Consider the following 21612-nt stretch of genomic DNA (forward strand, 5'->3'; position numbering starts at 1 on the left):
CTGGGGAGCATTAGTACACAATCGTCTGTAAAACACTGAACATCAATGCATATTGAGAATAAGGGGTTATCTATGCTGTGGTTTATTTTTTGTTTTACTTAAGAGAAAGAGGTGCTTTGATTTTCAAGACCAACACCAGTTTTATGGGCTGCGCTTAAGCTCCCTAGGAGAACCTTGAAGTGATATTGGGAAGGTCAAGCCCTCAAAGTCAGGAAGGGCCAGTTCTGGAACCTGTACTTTCCAGCCCCATATAGAAGGAGGGTGCTCCTTGGGAGGTAGTGGGACTCAAGCTTAGCTACAAGCAATGGCACAAACTGTGGACTCTGGGGGATTTGTGAAGCAGTGGTTCTCCTGATGCTGGTCTGGGACCACACTTTGAGAATCACTGTTCTAAAGGGTCATTTTCAACAGAACCCAGGTGACCAAGCTTGCAGACTGCCAGGAGTCAGGGAATTGTAGGCCCTCAAGTGGCAATCAAGGGCTTCAGCTAGACTCCATCACCTCCCCACCCTGTGGCCACACAGTGGAGTTTCGTTGTGAATATGGCCCCAACCCGTCAGCTCAAAGGATCTCCCCTGGGAGGCTGTTCTGCACAGGAAGGGTGGAGCATGCACAGAGAACCCGCAGGGTCACTTGGCTGAGAGTCCTGACAGTCGGATCTGTGTAGGGGGGACCAGATCTGCGGCCGGTGAGCAGCAGAGCTACTGCCCAGAGCAAACCTTGATGACACTGGGCACATGCAGCTTGGGGGTTTCCAGCCCGAAACAGGCATCGATTCCACAGAACAACAGGATGGAGAAGACAATGGAAAAGTCAGCCACCAGGGCCCGGATCTGCAGAAAGATGAGCAAGTGATTGAAACAGCCACCCACCTGCAGGTGGATCTAGTTCCCAGGCAGCAAAGAGGAGGATGGTTACGAGCGTGGGCTTGACCTAGGCTCGGCCCTCACTGGCTATGTGATCTTGGGAAAGCATGTCACCTCTCAGAGCCTCCGTTTCCTCATCTGTTTAATGAGGATAAGGATAGCACCTACCTCATTGGCATAAGTGAGCTATGATGCATTCCAAGGGCTTGGCATTTATTAGTCCAGGTGGGAACTGTTGTTACACACATGGCATGGCAGCCATCGCTGACATCTTTTGGTGGGACAGACTGAACTGGGTCACCCAACAGTGCTGGTAAGGACAACGGCTGAACTCTGAAGAAAACCTTAGCTCCTAAAAATGTGTGACAGATTGTTGCTCTGCCACCCGGACCCCTGGCTACCCTCAGACCTTCTTTCCACTAAGAGTCCGTGGCCTCCTGCTCCTCTGTTTCAGGAGGCCCATCCTAGGCCAGGCTCTGGACCTCATCTCCCTGCCCTCTGACCGCCCTTCCACGCCACTGGCTACCCTGTCACCCTTTTTGTATCTCTTCAGAGACAGCAGTTTCCAGAGAACAATAGGGAAAGCAATTAGGAGGGGCAGGGGCAGGCTACGTATGGCACAATGAATTCGTTCCCTGTACCTCCTACTCCCCTTTAAAACGGGTATTAAAATAACGTATGTAATTAATTTAGAACATTATGAAAAGAAACAAGATCTTAATAAATGGTGAGGTATACCATATTCATGGATCAGAAGATTCAAAATTTGAAGGTTGTCATTTTCCCCCAAATTGACATGTAGAGTCAATATAATCTTATCAAAACTCCAATAAGTTTTTATTTTGGTGAAATTTAAGATGATTCTAAAACTTATTGAGAAATGAAAAAGGCCAAGGCATTATTGAAAAAAGGGTCAAAGAGGGAGAGGTTGGTCTGTAAGATATACAGACTTATTATAAGATTGTGAAGATTATGATATTGGCATACAAATAAACCAATGAAGCAGAATAAAGAACCTAGAAATAGACCCCATCATGTGTGAAATTTGATAAATGGCAAAGGAAGCATTGAAGAGCAGTGGGGGAAAGAAAGTTTTTTTTAAGTGCTGGAATAATAGGCGATCTATACAAAAACAAAGAAATACTATTTCATACTATATGTCAAAAGCAATTCTGATAGATTATAGGTCTAATATGAAAGGAAAACAATAAAACTTTTAGAAGATAACATTAGAGAATATCTCCTGTCCAATATTTTCCTCGAGGAAAATTTTGATATATTTGATTATAGTAAAATTAATAATTTCTATTAATAAAAAGATATCATTAAGAAAGTTACAAAGGCCAATAAAAGAGTGTGAGAAGATAGTTGCAACACATCAGAGAAATGAACATTTAAAAAAACACAGAGGTACTACTACCTAAAAAGGCTAAAGATAAAAGTCTGACAATACCAAGTGTTATCAAGGGTACTTAACAACAAGGGGACCCTGTTCTCTCTGACTCCAAGTCTGCGCTGTTAACCTGAAAAACCTCAGTGAGCCAGTGCTGATGTGTCCATCCTGAGAGCAGGTCAGAATCTTTTCAGGGAGATCTTGTGAATAGTCTGACTACAGGTCCCCTTCTAACTGCAGGGTGAGCTTACCTTGGTAGGAAAATAGCGGCTGAATTTGAACTTTTTCAGGGTCAGGGTCATAGAGTACGTCCCGAAGAAAAGGATGAAGGACATGAGTGCCAGGTCTGGGACGAACTGGCAGGAATTCCCGAGCAGGCGGCCACCGTAGTTCAGACACTCCTTCTTGCTCAGCAGGGACCAGTCCAGCGCTGTGAGGTTAAGGGGGTTGTACTTGGAGACCAAGCACAGGAGAGAAAGGGTCAGGGCCATCCTCATGGGTCAACTGTGCACCCCCCTCCCTGCAGTCCTAGGCAGCCCACACGCCCCTCCTGCTCTCTGAGGGGCCCTAGCCTTTCTGCCCCATGGCCCAGCCACAGAATGATGCTCCTGGAGGCAGGTTGCTTTAAGGAAGGACCACAGGAGGCTCCGCTGGGAGAGTAGAAGCTGAGATGTGTTCTTACTTGTGTTCGAGGATGCACGGCTGTGCTAGCACGGAGGAAAAGCAGAGGGTGGGATGCCCTCCTCCTCCACAGGCCTCGCTCCCAGCTCAGCTCACCTCCTTCCTGGAGTGCCTCACACGTACTCCCTTCCCTATCCCTGTACACACCCTCTCACATATTGGGGCTCATATCCCACACTTGTTTGACTCTTCCTGGGTCAGCTGCTTCAGGCACTTCCCCTTTTGGTGTCCCCGATGCCCAAAATCCAGGGCACGCAACCATTTTATATGTATAAATATGGAGGAATGTATGTGATATATTCTTATGTATATTCCTACACACATGTTTATATATACATACATATACAGTATATGTTCTTAACATATATATATACATACATATAAGTGTACCTATGTGTACATATATGCATATATGTATATACCCACATATATATTCACATATGCCTCTAAGTGTAATAAAAGGAGGAATAAAAGGAGAGTGATTTGTAATAAAATTTAACATATTTTTAAAAAATTTAATGTGTACATTTCAGGCACGTACATAATGAAGTAAACAGATGCTTGCAGTTATAATGGATGTGTGGATAAGAGAAGTGTGGTGGTTTGCCATGACAACGCCCCAACGAATCATGACTCCCCGTGTTCACGCTCCTTTGCAACGTGACCCTGACAGTTCTCATCAAAAGGTGCAGCCTATTTCTCTACCCCTTTAAATCTGGGCTCCCCGGGGCCCGCTGAGACCAACAGGATGGAGAGGAAGTGGCTCTGAGCAGGTTCTGAGCCACGGCCTCAAGGGGCCTTGCGGCATCTGTTCTCACCCTCTGGAACCGTGAGGCCACGGTGCTGTGAGAAGGCTCAGGGTGGGAGAAAAACCACATGAAGAGAGAGGCCCAGGCGTCTACTAATGTCAGGTGTCCCTGAATCACTGTAGCAATTAAACACGCCCCCTGCAGGGTAGCATGCCTCTACTCTCCATTGGTCTGGCCCAGCCGTGGGCAAACTACGGCCCGCGGGCCGGATCCGGCCCGTTTGAAATGAATAAAACTAAAAAACAAAAAGACCGTACCCTTTTATGTAATGATGTTTACTTTGAATTTATATTAGTTCACACAAACACTCCATCCATGCTTTTGTTCCGGCCCTCCGGTCCAGTTTAAGAACCCATTGTGGCCCTCGAGTCAAAAAGTTTGCCCACCCCTGGTCTGGCCCAACGTCTCTCTCCCAGCTCATCTCTTGTGGTTTCCCTGCACGACCCTCACCTCACACTGTCTCAGCCGATGGTTCACTCACTGTCCTGCACAGGTTTGTGCTTTCCCTCTTGTGCCCTTCTGCCTATGCTGGTCCCTCGACTGGAATGGGAACGTACTTCTCCCTACAGAAGCCACTTTGCCGACCTTTAAGCCCAGAGGGCGTTCCAGGGTCTGCAGGAGGCCTTCCCCCCAGCTCGGAAGCCCACGCGCGGCCTGTGTTTGACACATGGCATGCTCTGCGTGGGCTGTCCGGGACCTTCCAGGTTCATCTCCACAGGCTTAGGACAAGCAAGTTTGAGGACAGAACCGGGTCATTCCCACGTGTCTTCTTAGCCCTCACAGCACACACAGCACCTTGCGGATAACAAGTATTCAGACACAGGCGCTGGCTGATGCCATTCCTCCTCTCTCAAGATTAGATATTTGAAAAATCTTAGGTTAAATTGCCAACGGAGCCGTCAGCCACCTGTGCGGGGGTGACTGAAGGAGCGACCTTGGGGACATGGGAGGCTCAAGAATCTCCCCGAGCGCCAACCTACCCTTCACCTGGTTTCGGACTTCCCACCATTGGAGCCTGAATCTTTACACATTAAATTTTTACAATATACATTACATTTTATTATAAATTACTCTCCTTTTTCCCTCCTAATAATAGGGGCTACCGCTCATTATTATTGGGAAAAGCAGGCCAGGTCTGAGGGCCTGGGGCCCCTGAGCACAAGGACAGACCAGACACAGTGAGGAGGGGGATGAATATGAAGTAAACAGGGAGGGGCCTGCAGGTGGGAACTGGGGATCCCAGGTAGAAAGGTGGATGGGAAACTGTTCACAGCGTTGTTTATGCAGCCTTCTTTATTCCTCATGTCTACCTCCCCTGTGTGTGTGTGTGTGATATTTATGCACATACATCTTATGGAGTAAGGCATGTTATAAAAAGGGATTTTGACAGAATATACATAAAATTAACATGTGCATTGACAAGGCTCCACAGGGGACCCTGATGGGCAGCTGGGTTGACCTCTGCAAGTCTGGGTTGCCATAAGATGGCCTCAGTTTCCCAACTTTCCCACTCTCCCCACAAAGCTCTCAAGTGGTAAGAGGAAAGGACTTACCAGAGAAGTGTTGGTGTTTGGTGGCAGCAGGGCTGAGGCATTGAACCCGGTTATGTTCGCTGTGGGTGAGCGTAGGACATGGGGAGGGTCAGCAGCTGCTGGGCAGGGGGTCTGTGACCCCCCACTCCGGGCCCCCACTCTTCCCATCTTCCTCCAGTCCCACAGAGCCAGGGATTGGCTCCTTTGTGAGGGCAGCTCATCGAGCCCCACCCCTCTGCACGCTCCTAACTTTGTCCAGGGACAGGGGGCGGGGGGGAAGCAGGGAGGTGGTGGTGGCCGGGCCCCAGCTCCAAGATCAGCTGGGCCAGGCTAAGGCAGCTGCTCTCTGATGCTGAAGGACTGGCTCTATAACCTGAAGTAAGGGAGCTGCTGCCAAGACCAAGGTCTGACACACATCAGTGAATAACGTGCCTTGTGCATCCCTACCGACCACTGGACTCACGTCTCTAAACATTTTCAAAGAACTTAACTCTATGCCATGCATCTTGCCAAACCTTTACACACACCATCTGGCTAAGTTCCAAATCTGAAAAAAGTCCCCCCATTTTAAAGATGAGGTAACTGAGGCCCATTGCCCAAGGTCACACAGCTTGTACTTGGAGGAGCCATGACCCATCCCAGGCAGGCTGGCCCAGAGCCTAGACACCTCCCAGCTCCACCCAGCGAGCGTCTTCCCTGTCCTACTCCTCTCCACACACACTTCCCTTCTCCCCGGTCCTGGCCCCATCCACATGTGCTATTTTTGTTTGTTTGGTTGGTTGGTTGGTTTTTAGGTCAGCTGGGCCTGCAGAGCTGGTTGGCTTTGATGTTATCTTCTCTAATCTCCGCTTGCTCCAGTGGAAGCCGAGGAAACAAACCCAGTCCAGCCTCAGCATCCCTAACTCTAAGTGGAGCTTGTGAGGGTTCCATCAGGGCAGTGAGAAGAGTTGAGAGGAACTGTGAGGCCTGCCCTGGGGGGTGTGGCCACTCATTACAAAGGCAGGTCTTGGAGGGCCACTTCTGCCCTCTCTCTTGCTCCTGCACTGCACGGGTGCACAAGGGCCAAGTCCTCCGGCCTTCCTCCTCCAGGGAAGGCTGACTGAGCGGTACCTCTGCAGCAGGTTTGGGGAGGGAGCAGGCCTGCCCGCCAGTTTGCTGGTGACAAATCTGAACTGCGCTGCCAGCCCCATCTGGCTCCCGTTGGCTGTGGTTAGGGGTCCAGAGGGCAGAAGAGACTATTCTCAAAGCTTCCGTCAGCCCCCAACAAGCTGTCATGGGTGGATGTGACCACAGGGCCCTCTAAGTTGCTCACTTCCGGGGAAACTCGGCTGGACGTGGGTAAGGGACCTAGCTGCGACCTAGGTCACAACACTCCTAGCAGCTCCGCACCCCAGAGCAGCGGTCGCCAACCGGGCTGCTACCATTATTCTGAGGAAAGCTTCATTTCCTAGAAATCAGGGACATTTGCTGCCTTTCCTCACGCCATTGACCAAGAAGACGTGATGCACAATTAACAACGAATAGAAAAGGTGGCACAAAGGCTGGCTCAAGTCTACCGCTCAACAGGTGAGGACTTGCAGCTACTGCCTGGGCCTGGTGAGCTAGGCTTCCTTCCACTGCCAATCACACCAGACACTCCTGTGATGTCTTCTGCTGAGGCTTAGCCATTCTTTTATGTGGGGAACTTTGTAGGATTTATCGGAAAGCCACTTTGAGACGAAGAAGGAAGAATCATAACATGGAAGAGTCCAGAGAGTGTCCCGGTATCAAATAGTTTGAAATTCTAGTGTTTGCAAATGGTACTCACTTGGGATTGAAAGCAGCCAAGTCAGTGTGTGCAGCATCCATAAACAGAACACAAGTCAGTTACAATGGAAACAAGATCAAATTGAAAAAGAAAGTGCCCCAAACAAGCCTTTGTGCTGCAGAGTGACAATGAGTGTGCCATAGTCCGACTTGGTTTTGCAGTAACACGGGGAAGATGAACAATTAGCAAGCAAGTGGTCCGTGGACTGGGAAAGAAACCCTCCTCAGTTAGTTACCCTCCCCAGTCTCCTAAAATCTAGAACTTTCCTTTTCATATTCTTCTAATCAAAACAACTTGTCCTGGTTCCAGTTCCTTTATTCTCTGATCACACCCCTGGGCTCTGGTAGCATGACCCTCATTAGAGTTACTGTCCCCTCAGTTTTCTTCCAAACACGGGGTTCAAGACTCTGCCTTTGCCCTCTTGGGACAGTAGGTGCCCTTCAAAGCAAGTTCACCCTCCTGCATTTGAGAAGAGACACAGATGAGGGGAAGAGGGTGGGGGCCCAGGGCACCACTGGGGTTACTGCTCACCTGTGTCCGGAGCGACGCACTCGCATTTGTAGGTGGTGATGGAGTCAGGCTTGAAGTCCATGTTGATGGGGTAGTACTTGAAGGCACTGATCATCTTCTTGATGGCATCATAGATGAAGATGAAGCTGATGAGGGTGGAGAAGCCCTCCTCAGTGAAGCGGGTGATGTACTTGATAATAAAGCTGGCGTCCGTGGCCACCAAGACAAGGCACTGGATGGCTGAGTGCAGGCCAATCCAGAGGCGGAACTCCATGTAGTCCAGGCCATTGCCTCTGGAAGGCAGAGGAAAGTGAGGGGCCTCCAGCCCAGGGCTCTGGGCTGTGCTTGGCTCCCCAGACACCCCCTGAATGACTCATCTGTCCCTCCTATGGCACAGATGCCCTCCTAGGAACTGCAAGAGGACTGGGGACAGGGACAATTGGGACAATTCCTGGGTGGGGTTGTCTGGTCTTTGAGAATTCTGAAAAAGGATCTCATGGGATGACAGGAAGGTGCTAAGTCTAAGACATCTTAGTTCTCACATTTTGGTCACAGACATGTGAATGAAAAAAAATAATAATAAGGAATTTCAGTCTGATGGCTGGGGCAGGCCTTAGAATGGCTTCATGGCTGGCCAGGTTAGAATGGAGCCTTCCGACCTCCAGCTCAACTTCTCATGCCCTGCACTGACTTCCAAGTCATCATTGCTCACAAGCAGAGTGGTGTGGATTCTCTCCTCTCGTCTTGCCTGGATGTCTCCCTACCCGCTGTGCTAATATACACTAAGATGACTGAGAGGCAGGTAGCCAGAGGAAGTCAGGGGGACCACCTGGCAGTGCTCTCTGCACAGGTAAGGACAGCTTTGGCCCAGTCTCAGCAGACCGCCCGAGGAACACCTACTTGCTAAAGTCAAAGAGGAGCTTCTCGAAGATGAGGATGGGCCCTGTGCTGCTCAGGATGATGAGAGGCTGTCCCGAGAAGAGGCAGAACAAGAAGCCGGCCATGGCGGTGCCCAGGAAGCTCTCCATCACTCCCTGGGGGCACAAGGAATGTGAGGCTCCGGGAGACAGAAGGGGTCCTTTGGCACAAAACAGATCATACCTGTCTCACCAGGGACCTAGGCCACAGTGCTCATCCTTTATTCTAGGCCCTCTGCTTCCCAAATTCTGTTCATCTCCTACCCCACAACCCCCCACATCACTCGAATTCCACAGGGATGAAGGTCCTGTGTGACTTCCTTTTGGCACCCTGGGACCTAGGAAACAGGGCTGCCAATGGTTCTACTGGTCCCCGTGCCCATGCTACTCCCAGAGGACAGCCCATTTACCCATCCAATCACTCAGTCATTCTACTAGGTGCTTTTGGAGGTTAGACCATTCATTCATTCAAAATTCACTAAGTGCCTACTATGTATGAGGCATTGTGCTAACTACTGGGGACCCATCAGTAAACAAGATCATGCATTTTCAGTCTAGTGGGAGAGATAGACGAGTAACCAGGCAATTTCTATACAGCAGTTTCTCAACTTCAGTACTACTGACATTTCAAGCTTGATACTTCTTTGTGTGGGGGCTGTGCCGTGCCTTGCAGGGTGTTTAGCAGCATCCCTGGCCTCTACCCACTAAATGCCAGTAGCACCCCTTCCCAGTTATGACAACCCACACTATCTCTAGATACTGCCCAATGTCTCCTGGTGGGTCAAAATCATCCCTTCTTGAGAACCACTGCTAAGGAGTATGAGAAGCTGGGATAAGGTGAGGGTGCCAGAGGAGCACACAGTAGGAGTAAAGGAAGGCTTCTCCAGCGGTAGATATGTGGAAGCTGATACCCCAAAACTGACCAGAGAGGAAGTGGAGTGATGAGAATGTCCCAGGAAGAGGGAACACTGTATACAAAGGCTGGACCTGAAGGGAGCATGGCTTTGAGGAACTGAGCGATGAAAAAGGATGGAAAACAATGCAGAATGCGTGAGGCAGACAGGGATCTGAGAAGGGAACACTGGGAGATGAGGTGTGAGAGCAGGTATGACCACGCTATGAGGGCCACTCGGGGAAGCTGGGTTATTGAGTTGGTACGTGGATAACGGGGTGAACCATGGTGTCACCGGCTGTGATGGTAGAACAGCAGGTCTGGAGGGAAGATAGTGGGTGCCATGTAGACCCTGAGAGTTGGGGGATCCCATATGGATCCCATATGGATAGGCCCAGAGGCAACTGGATATTGGACCTGCAGCTCAGGAGAGAGGTGTGGGCTGGCGATAGGGGTTCATCTCAATTTATCTGGGAAAACGTGTCTTTACCTTAATAATTTGAGCTTTCTAGTGGTTCTCTCTCGAGGGCCCCCTTCAGAGAAGACCCTTGTTTGGAGCTCAAGCTAATGTCTGCTGAGCAGGTGTTTTCCCCACAGAGGCCTGTATTGTCATGGAAACAGTTTATCATCATCCTAAATATGTCTTAACTCCAAGTTAAGAGTTTTAGGTTGGTGGGGTTTTTTAAGTGTGAGGAGAAGGCCACAATCAACAACTTTTTAATTGTGTTAAGTTCATTCAAGCAGTGTGGAAAGTAGCAAATAGAGCAGATGATTCCGCTTAAAAGTTGGATTTACACAGTCTTTAAATTTAGTTTTTTAGTAACATGATTTAGCCTTACTAGTAGGTCTTTTAAGATCTTGTTACTAACTTTTTGAAGGGTAAAGGATTACTAAAAGTGATGGTCTGAACAGGGATGGTAGACTTGGTTTGGAGATTATAGGACAAAGCTCCTTACTGCCACCCAGTGGCAGCGGATTTTACTGAGGTTTGCACGCATGTCCTGCACACACACCTGATAATTGTCAGTGGCGTCCCCCAGAAGCCCTCCAAAGGTGATCGCGTTGGTGATGCAGCCGAGGTAGATGAATAGGATGGCAGAGATGGACTGAATGTGGAAGCCATCGTAGAAGTCACTTAGGAACCAGGGCAACTTCCTCTTGACATCCAGGCACAGGCCCCCGAAGCACCTGCTTAAGACAGGCCCCAGCGCTGCTTTCTCACCACAAACACCAGGGCAGGGGCAGGGCTGTTAACAAGTCTGCAGAGTCTGGGGCGAGGAAGGGGACTTGACTAGGAGTGGATGGGGGCAAGGATCTTTCCACCAGAACGTTTAAGACCAGGAAAGAGTTCTCTTAGGACTGAAAGTTTGAGGTCGGCGCCATCTCCACTGAGAAGCGTGGTCATAAGTAGCTTGGATGGGAGGGGGAAGGCCTGATGGGAATATGCCCTGGGGTAAACCTAACATTCCACGGGGAATGGAAACCCTGGGGTCCACAGACAGCCGTCCTCCTCACGTCCCTGACATCCGCAGGGCACCTGAGCTTGGTAAACACAGCTGTGTCTGAATCCGAGGTGGAGACAGCCCAGATTATAACACAGGTTCACTGTGTTCTCCCAAAAGGCGTCTTGGAATCTTAACCTCTGGCACCTGTGGATGTGGCCTCATTTGGAAACAGGGCCTTTGTAGATGCAGTGGAGCTAGGACGAGGTCATTGGGGTGGGCCCCCTTTCAATATGACTGGTGTCCTCATGAAGAGGAACATGCCATGTGAAGACGGAAGAGGGAGAACGCCATGTGACAATGGAGGCAGACAGGGAACACGAGGACTGACGGCACCACCAGAAGCTAGGAAGATGCAAGGAAGCGTTCTCCCCAGGGTCTCAGGGGGAGCACAGCCCTGCTGACCTTCCGACCAGGAACTTCTAGCCTCCAGAACTGCGAGAGAATCAAGTTCTGTGGTTGAAGCCACCTCGTCTGTGATACTTGATTGTGGCAGCCCCGGAAAGCTAATAGAGGTCACAAGGGGAGTCTAAAGAAAAGTTTGGGTCCCTCCATTCCTGTGCTGGGTCCCGCCTGTCCTCGCCTGTGGGAACCCTTCTGCTGGGGGCAGGAGGGGCTTTGAGGGTATGAGGGAGAAAAGAATGCAATGGCCAGACCCCAGGCCAGACCTCATGGTGCGGAGGGGGCGCTGCAGGGAGAGGTGGGGAAGGTTCCTGCAGGGAGGGTGGGAAGGAGATGCATCTAAAGGGTGCCAGGCCTGGGGTGGGCACCTTCCTGTCCAGATAAGCTCTTCCCCGATCTCGTGCTTGGCCGGCATCTCTCTGTCATCCGTGCTGCTCCCTCCGCCGACCCCACCACCGCCACTGCCACCTCCAGGGCCTCCTCCTGCAGCCGCGCCACCTCCTGCCACAGAGCCGTTCATCTGGCCTAGCTCCGTCAGGGAGAACACGGATTTCCTGGAAGAAAAAGGGGGACCTGGGACATGGGGCTCTCAATCCTGGGAAGGGCTCACCCCCCCCCAGAACTGTTCCCAGAATACCTCTTATTTCTCCAACAAAAATTATAAAATATCTTAAAATACAGAGAAAAATGTGGAAAATGATGGAACAATACCCACACACAGGTCACCCAGATTTCACAGATGTTAAAATTCATCATATTTGCTGCTGATTTTTTTAGAGATAAATAAAATAAAATGAGGAAAAAGATATAAACCCCAAAATGCTGGCATCGTCCTTTTAAATCTAAAACGAGAAAAGAAAGGGCCAGACTTGAAGTTTCCCTTGTACCACTCCCTGCCCTCGCCACCCCTCCATTCACATACTCACCTCTTGTCTGCAGAGGGCACCTTCTTGGGGGGCTCGATTCGGATATTTGGGTCCCATTCTCCAGGCGGAAGGACGATGACCTCATCCAGAAACTCGTCGATGCCAGCGATCAGATCCTCCCGATTGCGGGCTTTATAGGCCACGTCGCTGAAGAGCTGGCCGTGAAGAGGAGAACGGTCAGCTCTCTGCCCGACGTCTCCTTGTTACCCGCCTCCCGGGAGCACGCCGGGAGAAAATCACTTTGACCCGTTGCTCCTGCCGCCAATTTGCTCCCAGATTTTGAAATGAGAACCACCACCCGGCAGGTGACATAAGGCCACTGGGAAACAGCAGCCTTGGGGACAGCTGGTCCCCCTTGGATATGAAGGCCAGGCCTCCGCGTTCTGACTGTCGGGCTTTTGTTGAGTGGCAACCTTCCTGCTTTCAGTTGTGCACAGAGCACGCTCATTAGAAAACCCATGCAGAGCCCGCACGAGAACCTCAGCTGTTTCAAATCTGTAACTTCCTCGCCTTTCATCCTTGGAGGGTCGGTATCCTCATTCCACAGTGTCTCCAGAGTGTTCGTTCTGACTTGCAGATCTGATGGGATCCTGCCTGTGGCTAAAGTCCTCTAGGCTCCCCGTCACTCCTGGAGGAGTGTGCACTCTAGGCTCCGCCCACAGGCTCAGTGTGGTCTCTGACTCACCTCTCTGTGATACCTCCTGCTCTCGAAGCTCTAACACTGAGCCTGCGTTGAACCACTTCCATCCAGCTTCTCTGTCTCCCAACCTTGGCCCCTATTCCCTTTGTCTGGAATGCCTGCCTCCCAGGCTCATAGTGGGTCTACCTACCTCCTCCTGCTCTTCGTAGCTTTAAAGCCCCTCATGTGAAGCCTGCTATGACTTCCTGGATTATAGGTCTGTCTCCCCACTCGGTTGACGCTTCTAAAGGGCATCAACCATTATGAGGATGACTATTCCCTCATCCTCATAATCCTCAGCACCTACACAGAGCCTGCACACAGTAGGTACTCAATGTGCCTATTGGATAAATGAATGAGTGAAGGCTCAGTGCTTGATTCAGGAGCCATGACATTGGGAATACGTTTCTCGTTCCCACTTACATCATCTACCATGAGGGTGGCAATGGCTCGGCCAATTTCATTGTAGGACTTCGCTCTCCCAGAAGGTCCCAGCAGTATGAACAGAAATCTGCAAGGAGATGAAGGAGGAGGAGGAGGGAAGTGAGAAGGAAAAACAGAAGCAGGTGAAGAGAAGGGTTCTCTGGCTCCAAACAGTATCCATTCTTAACTTTTTAACTGGCTGTAAACTTGTCCATTCCTTCTTTTTTAAAAAAATTTTTAAAATTGATTTTCAGAGAGAGGAAGGGAAAGGGAGAGATAGAAACTGGTGAGAATCATTGATCAGCTGCCTCTTGCACGCCCCCTACTGGGGATCGAGCCCACAACCCGGGCATGTGCCCTGACCAGAAATTGAACCATGACCTCCTGGTTCATAGGTCGACACTCAACCACTGAGCCACACCAGCCGGGCTCCTTCCCTCTTTTGACTCCCATGTTTGTTTTGGAAAGACATTTCCTCTTCACTCCCACAGCTCTCCCTCGAGCATCCTCGCCGTGTTCTGGTGTCCCAGAGCCACCAAGAGCATCCCTCCCAGCTGTTGTCTCCTGCTTTCGAGTGATTGCTTTAACTAAACGCTCTAAATCTCTTCCCAAGTGAGAAGACTTTCCTCCCCAGCCAATTCCCTATTGTCCCTCCCTGTTTTAGGGGTGTCTTCACCAGCACTGCATGCGGACTGCATGGACAGCTCGTCGCCTGAAGGCGGTCGTGGGGGGCAGATTTCAATGGCCCCTCACCTGGTGGGGACGGGCACCTCGGTCACCCCTCCCAGCATGGCCGACTGGATGAGACGCACGAAGGCGATGAAGGGCTGGTCCAGGAAGTCCACCTCCCCCACGAGCACGTTGGAGGCTTCTGAGTCCTTGGGGATCTTCTTCATGAATTTGTTTTTCCGCTGGTCAAGGAGGGAAAACAGGGCGCCCATGGTTACTCACATGCAGGGGTTCCAGCTCTCACTCCCTCACCCCCTTCAGATGGCTGTAGAGCCCTAACTTGGAAGAGTTCCCCCAGCCTGTCTCAAGAGACCGAGAGAAATAACCACTCTCCCCCCTTCTGCAGATGAGAGACTCGACCTTTGTTAACCCCCGGGACCAACAAGGCCTGTGGAGACGGGGAGGAGCAGGCAACGACTTGATCCCTAAGACATTCCTTGATGAGTAAAAACTTTGCTCAACTGAAGTGTGAGCTGAGGGCGTGCGGGGTGTCCGGTCTCATCCCCCAGCCTCTGCGGCTCAAGCAGAGGGACCCTTGGCCCTTGCACTGCAGCTCCCCACCCCCCGCCCCACCTTCACCTTGGGTGGCTGCGGAAGGGACGGGCCCCCTTCTGATGGCCAGGCCGATGCACTGTGTCCCCTTTGCCACCGCTTCCTGGCTCACAGGAACCCCTGGACCACACCTCCAAGCCTGTGGGAGACTTCCGGGCCCCAAGTCACCCCCAGGGACCTCCCAGGAAACTCGTAGCTTCTGAGACTTTACAACCGAGACTTCCCAGGTGCCCTCTCGCCAGGCCCTCTGGCTAGCGTCTGTTCAGAGCAGGAGGTCACATAGAGCAAGGGGGCTGAGGGAGAGGTGCTGGAGACAAGCCCTCTTCCCAACGTATTCCCACCGCCCTCGTTCATGCCGCCATTCCTTCCGAGCCCTCTCATACGAGGAACATGCCCAGGGAGGGTCCCATACAAGCTCACATCTTAGGATGCACTCATTTTTCAGATCGCTTTCCCTCTGGGCGGAAAGGGGATGGGCCAGGGACAGAGATAACTTGTAGAGATGGTGGAGAGGGAGCATCTGGGAGGGCAGGGCTGGTGGAAGTCCACAGTGGCCATCAAAGGAAGAAAGGGCCCAGAAGTTAGAGGTGAGCACTTCAGAGAGATCCTACGGACCCCACAAGCTTGCCACCCGTTTGTCCTGCGTCTCTCCTGTGGGCACAGACATGTCCGTTTCCCATAAGCTCCATGTCCCTGACTCACTCATGGCGGGCGTGATGCACAGGGGCTGGGTGCCTACCAGCATGAGCAAGGGCATGTGAGCAAGGGCTGCACCCTTGTAATCTTTTACATCCAATCCCAAACCAAAACTCTCTACAGCCACCCAGGCCACAGCCCCAAGGACCCTAACGCAGTGAGAACAAGCCGGGCCAGGAGTTAGCGGGAAGGCCAGAGTCCTCACAACTCAGAAAGTCCCTTTGTCCCAGCCAGTCAGCTGATTCGTAAGCAGCATTCTTCAGGATGGAGGGCTTGGTGTGCCAGGGCAGCCGCATGCCCCTGCCAGCTCTGTGCCCACAAGCATCAGGCGGGGAGCAGGTCCAGGGGACAGGAGGAGCGGAGGGGTGGCAGAAGTGCCCTGGAAAAGGAGTCTTTAAAAACAACAAGGTTTGGGGGCAGCCCAACAGCACACTCATAATCCAGGAGAGGAGAGGAGCTGAAACGGGCCGTGGTCCTCCCTGGCAGGTGGCGACAGTTTGGTAAAGAGGCCGGCGGGGTGGTGACATCCCAGAAGTGGGCCATGCTGCCGTTCTGGCCACCTGGCTTGGCCAGGGTTTGGACCAGGGCCTTGCTGACCCTACTTACTGAACCCATAGGGAGTCTGGTCCAGCTCTGTCGAGTGACCACACACAACTATTGTGTCTGAATCCACTCTCTGCTTCACCGGGAACCCACGGACTGCCCAGGGCAGGCGGGGAGCCATGAAGAAAGAGCCTGCAGAGCAAACGCCTCTGGGCTGGAGCCTAAAGAGCGCCCACTGGCGGACAAACCGCTATTCCCACAACAGGCCTTTGCGGCTGCAAACAGCTGGTCAGTCAGGAGAGCTGGACGTGGGGCGTGGCTCCAGTCCCTACATCAAGGCAGCGTTGCCTGGGGAAAGTGACAGCTGCTCTTCTTGTTGCCACTTAGACATTTATGAAAATCGACTCCAGTGGTCGGCAAACTCATTAGTCAACAGAGCCAAATATCAACAGTACAACGATTGAAATTTCTTTTGAGAGCCAGATTTTTTAAACTTAAACTATATAGGTAGGTACATTGTTATTAACTTAATTAGGGTACTCCTAAGGCTTAGGAAGAGCCACACTCAAGGGGCCGAAGAGCTGCATGTGGCTCGCGAGCCGCAGTTTGCCGACCACGGGACTAGGCAATGCTTCCTTATCTTGGCCCCGCTGTCTGTGTGCTAAAGTGGGATCTTCTCTAAATAATATCCCAGAATACTCAGTGCTAAGTCACTTCCAAATTAAGTGCTCTCGGCAGACTGTCTGGGTCTAGTCATGCTTCTGCTGCATGAACTTGGGCACGTTATTTAACTGCTTTAAGGTCCAATGTTCTCCCAGTAGATAGGAGATGATATAGACCTTCATGATGCATGGTGTGGCGCGTGCAGTGTGTGGGTCTTAAGTGTTGGCTGATGCTGTTATTATTGTCATTTTATTATTTGGCCACCAAACGGTCCTCGTGATACTGATGTGAGGGACTGCTTTTGTTTCGCCTGCTACCAAACTTGGGGTGCCCCGAAGGCCAGGCCTTCTCCCAAGCTCCTGAGAAGTCTTCACCAAATTTCAGGGCTCTTTCATCACCTTCCTTCCCACTCCTGGGGGCACAAGCAAGGGGACCATGAGACTCTGCCCTTGAGGTGTGCATGGTTGGAACTGAGGGGGTTCCTCTGGGCTTCCCCAAGGGGCAGAGCCACAGGGTTCCCGGGCTGTGGGCCTTAGAACGTGGACTCAACCTGTTGTAGGAAATCTCATCAGGAGATTTCAGCCAGGCTGGTGGGAGGCAGGAACTGCCTTTATCCTGGCCCAGCCAAGGAGAAGACGCACTGCTGGGCGGGCCAAATGATTCGCTACCACTGCTGTCCCCACAGGGAGGCCCCACCGAGAGTCTGTACCAGCCCCAATCCCACTCCATCTTTAGAGGTACTTGTGTGCCATACAGCAGGTGAAACCCTGCGTGCTGGTCTTCTCTCTCCAACAAATCCCAAGCTCAGAGGCATGCTTCTCTGCCCCCCACCCCTCCCAGGCCAGGCACAGAGCCAGTACTTGGGGCTTAGTCAACACCCAAGCAATGGAGTGGGCAGAGTCACCAGGCAGCCCAGAGGGCCCCCCTCCCCCACCCCATGTCCTTCCTGGAGACTCCCGCTCCTTCATGAGAATGGAGCCCTGCCCATAGGGCAGTGATGGCGAACCTATGACATGCGTGTCAGAGGTGACACTCGAACTCATTTTTTTCGTTGATTTTTCTTTGTTAAATGGCATTTAAATATATAAAATAAATATCAAAAATATAAGTCTTTGTTTTACTATGGTTGTAAATATCAAAAAATTTCTATATGTGACACGGCACCAGAGTTAAGTTAGGGTTTTTCAAAATGCTGACACGCTGAGCTCAAAAGGTTCGCCATCACTGCCATAGGGGCTCCCTGCCCGTGGAACCAAAGGCGTCTTCCTGTCCTGGCCCCTCACGGTGGCCCAGTGCAAGGGCTTTACTACCTGGTCTGGGTTTTGGGTGCGAGGAATATCATTCATGCTTCTGCTCTGGACGTGACCTAGGAGAGAAGGAAAAGAAGGTCCATCAGGGGAAGCCAGGCTCTCTCAGGTCCTTTCCCCGGGTCCCTACACATGCTTTCCGTCTTCATAAGCAAAGGAAGAGCCCCTCTCCCCTAATCCTGCAGTCCCCTTGAGCTGGCCTCCACTCTCTTTTCTTCCCTCCAATGGCAGCTATCTCTCTCTCTCTCTTTTTAAATTTTAATTTCTTAACATGGATTTGTATTTCCACTTATTTATGCATTCATCAGTTGATTCTTGCATGTGCCCTGATCAGAGATCGAACCGAAACATCGATCAGCTGCCTCCTGCACATCTCCCACTGGGGATGTGCCCGCAACCCAGGTACATGCCCTTGACCGGAATCGAACCTGGGACCCTTCAGTCCGCAGGCCGACGCTCTATCCACTGAGCCAAACCGGTTTCGGCTTAAATTTTAATTTCTTAACATGGATTTGTATTTCCACTTATTTATGCATTCATCAGTTGATTCTTGCATGTGCCCTGATCAGAGATCGAACCCACAACCTTGGCCTATTGGGACGACGCTCTAACCAAATGAGCTGCACAGCCAGGGCTGGGGGCTCTCTTAAAAGAGTTACCAGACCCCAGGTTCTACTTCTCCCTTCTCACTACTCAATCTGCTGTATTCTTGTCTCTACCCTCACCCCCTTTTCCTGGACAGAGACCACCTTCTGGGCAGAGACAAAGATGTCTGTTCTGTGTCAGACCCTGGGGGTGGGGAGGTGTCGCTAAGCTTGGAATTTGTTGGAGAGAGAAGACGAGTTTCACCTCCATCCTCCATGACCCATGTGAGTCTTTTTCTTTTTATATATATTTTTATTGATTTCAGAGAGGAAGGGAGAGGGAGAGAGAGAGATAGAAACATCAGTGATGAGAGAGAATCATTGATCGGCTCTCTCTTGCATTCCTCAATCTCCCACTGGGGATTGAGCTTGCAACCCAGGCATGTGCCCTTGACCAGAATTGAACCCGGGACCATTTAGTCCACAGGCCAACACTCTACCCACTGAGCTGAACCGGCTAGGCCCCATGTCAGTCTTTAAAGATGGCTAAGGATTTGGGCTGGCAGAGGGAGGGAAGGTGGGAAGAACAGTGGTGGTGAATTACTTGAACTGCTCAATAATTCCCCTGTTTGATTAAGGCAGGAGAAGCTCAGCCAGACCCCGGGGACACTCTCAGACCTGTCACTTCTTGGCTTTCGGCGGCCTGGGTGTCCCCTCACTTCCAGAACATGCTCCCTTGGCCCCCCTCCTCTTCCTTCCATCCAGAGCCTCTCCTCCTGGCCTCCCCTGAGGGCCTGTTTTGCCCTCGTCCCCTCCAGAGACATCAAGCCCTCCATCCTTGCTCAATCGTACCACTCCTGTCACTGTCACGCCCATACTTGGGCTGATCTCTCTCAAATAAAAATCTGATCATGGTCTGCCCCTGCTTAAAACTTCTCCGGGGTCCCCTCTGCCAGCAGAATAAAGGCTGGGCCTTCCTGCAGGGCACAGAGGCCCCTTCAGTGGGACCCTCTCTCCCGCAGGCCTGACACTCCTCATTACCGAGCCACTATATCCAGACCTGAGTACACAGCGCCCTCCACAGCCTTCCTGCACCTGCTGTTTGTCTCCCTTGCTCAGAACACCCTTCTCCTTCCTGGAAAACGCCTTCCTATTTATTCCCCAAGACTCAGGAATAGCCCCTCCTCACTGAGCTTTCCCGGGTGCCACCTGCACACACGCTGTAAGCGCTTATTCATGCCTTTTGTTGGGGTCCCCAACCCTGCAGCACAACGCAGGGGAGACCTCATCCACAGCGAATAACTGAAGACCTTCGCCGCCTGCTCACTGCTGCCCCCTGGCGCCCTTGCGTGCAATAACCAAGTCCAGGGGGAACTATGAGGACCCAGGGTCACTACAAACAGAGAAAAAAGCCCACGACACACTGCAGCTGAGGCCTCGGACAAGGGCCACAGCTCCTCCCGAAACATCCCTCAGGCCTGGTTTGCTCATATCTTGGCATTTTAGTGAAAGTCTTTAAAGGACAATAGGATTGCTATTTTCACACTGCCTTTTCTTTTCATTTTCCAAGTCCCCTCTTTTCTTTGCCTCGTAGCTCACCCGTCCTGTTCATCTCTGATGAACTGTCTGAAAAAGCCCCGTGTGCAACCAGGCACCTCCCTGGCACTCAGGGGCTGTGACTGCAGCGTTTCATTGTCCTGGCGGCTCGAGACTGTCACCCAGTGATGGGAGCACTCTCTGTCCTGGGGGGTGGGGGTGGGGGTGGGGGAGATACCTCCCATGTTTTTAATTCTGTTTCTAGGAAGGCTTTTTTACCAAAAACAGGGCTAATGATCAATTTGATGAAAACCAAGGTATAAACTAAGTTACAAATGCCTAGCACATAGGACTGGGTAGTGATTATGTCAGGACTTGATTTAGAGCTGCATTTTTTCCAGAATAATTATATAGAAAATTATGGTAGTAGCCCTAGCCAGGTTGGCTCAGTGGATAGAGCATCGGCCTGCAGACCAAAGGGTCCCAAGTTTGATTCTGGTCAGGGCTCGTGCAGGAGGCAACCAATCAACATGCCTCTCTCATATCGATGTTTCTCTCTGTCTTTCCCTCTCTCTTCCACTCTCCCTAAAAATCAATGGAAAAATATCCTCGGGTGAGGAAAATAAAAATGTACGGTAGTAAATTAGGCTCTGAGAGTAGACCAGCTTTCGGTGAAAGTTAGAATTTTCCTGGCTCCTGTCCTGAGAATTCTAGACAGGCCCTGGGCTTTGTCTCCTCCGCCTTTGAAAGAAGACGAAAGCCAACATTCCACGGCTGCCACAGCCAGGACCAGGCCGTGACGAAGACGCTGTGGCGCAGTGGCAGAGGACACTCACACAGATGGCCGTAGCTTATGCGTGGCTGCACCCGCAGGTCCTCGGTGGAGCGGTGTAGGCTGGGGCCGGCTGGGGGGCTCCGGGCTAGGCTTCGACCTGGGAGGAGGAGCAGAGGGGTTTGCCTTGGAGCCTGGGTTTGCCTCCCCATCGATGTGGTACTAAGCGTATTGTCATTTCTCCTGAACAAAGCTGGGCTACAAGACCTGTCTGTTCTCCGTCCAGGAAGAGGGTGTTTTTGGTTGTTCTGTTTTTTGTTCTTGTTTTGGGGCCTTTTTTTTTTTTGGAAGCAAGTTAACTGCCTGAACAAGATTAAATATTTGTACTGTTGAAAGTGAGAATGACCAATTGATCCAATAGCCACAGGTGTTGTAGATGGCCTGGCTTTATCCCAGATTGCACCTCTAGCTTGGCTGTGTGACCTTAGGCAAGTAACTTAACCTCTCTGTGCCCCAGGCTTCTCATTTGTCAAATGGGGGTGATGAGAACAGTACCTAGTCACGGGTTATTGTGAGGATGAAGTGAGTCACGCTTCAGTGCTGGAACATGGTAGGTACCGCGTGTGTGCCTGTAGTTATGATACACTAAACACTCCCCCATTTCAGGCGGTTCTAAAGAAATTCCTCAAGGCTCATTATTTAGCTACTTTGTTCTGATGACGGCATTTATCTGAGAGGTCCAGCAAGGCTAGTAGTGTCTGGGCGTCTCAACTCTGGGATATCAGATGGAGGGTGGCAGGTTTGAGATGTGTGAATGGAACAAGCCGCTCTCCCCAATGCCCCCCCCTCACCGCCCCGCTAATCAGAATGACCCAGCTGCCAGGTTACCAG

At 51.3% G+C, this 21612-nt stretch overlaps 1 protein-coding gene across 1 annotated transcript in view; it reads right to left on the bottom strand.

Moving 5' to 3' along the window:
* SLC4A5 (solute carrier family 4 member 5) overlaps positions 1 to 21612 on the bottom strand; it is a 70626-nt gene that overhangs the window by 14571 nt on the left and 34443 nt on the right. Inside the window, 12 exon segments of the mRNA XM_023760633.1 lie at positions 720 to 833; positions 2511 to 2711; positions 5303 to 5361; positions 7620 to 7891; positions 8499 to 8632; positions 10421 to 10595; positions 11680 to 11865; positions 12238 to 12392; positions 13340 to 13427; positions 14093 to 14250; positions 17833 to 17888; positions 20786 to 20881. Of these exon segments, the coding sequence (XP_023616401.1) occupies positions 720 to 833; positions 2511 to 2711; positions 5303 to 5361; positions 7620 to 7891; positions 8499 to 8632; positions 10421 to 10595; positions 11680 to 11865; positions 12238 to 12392; positions 13340 to 13427; positions 14093 to 14250; positions 17833 to 17888; positions 20786 to 20881 (1694 nt within the window).

The sequence above is a fragment of the Myotis lucifugus genome, unplaced genomic scaffold (genome assembly GCF_000147115.1).
Source record: "Myotis lucifugus unplaced genomic scaffold, Myoluc2.0 scaffold_186, whole genome shotgun sequence".
Taxonomy (NCBI): domain Eukaryota; kingdom Metazoa; phylum Chordata; class Mammalia; order Chiroptera; family Vespertilionidae; genus Myotis; species Myotis lucifugus.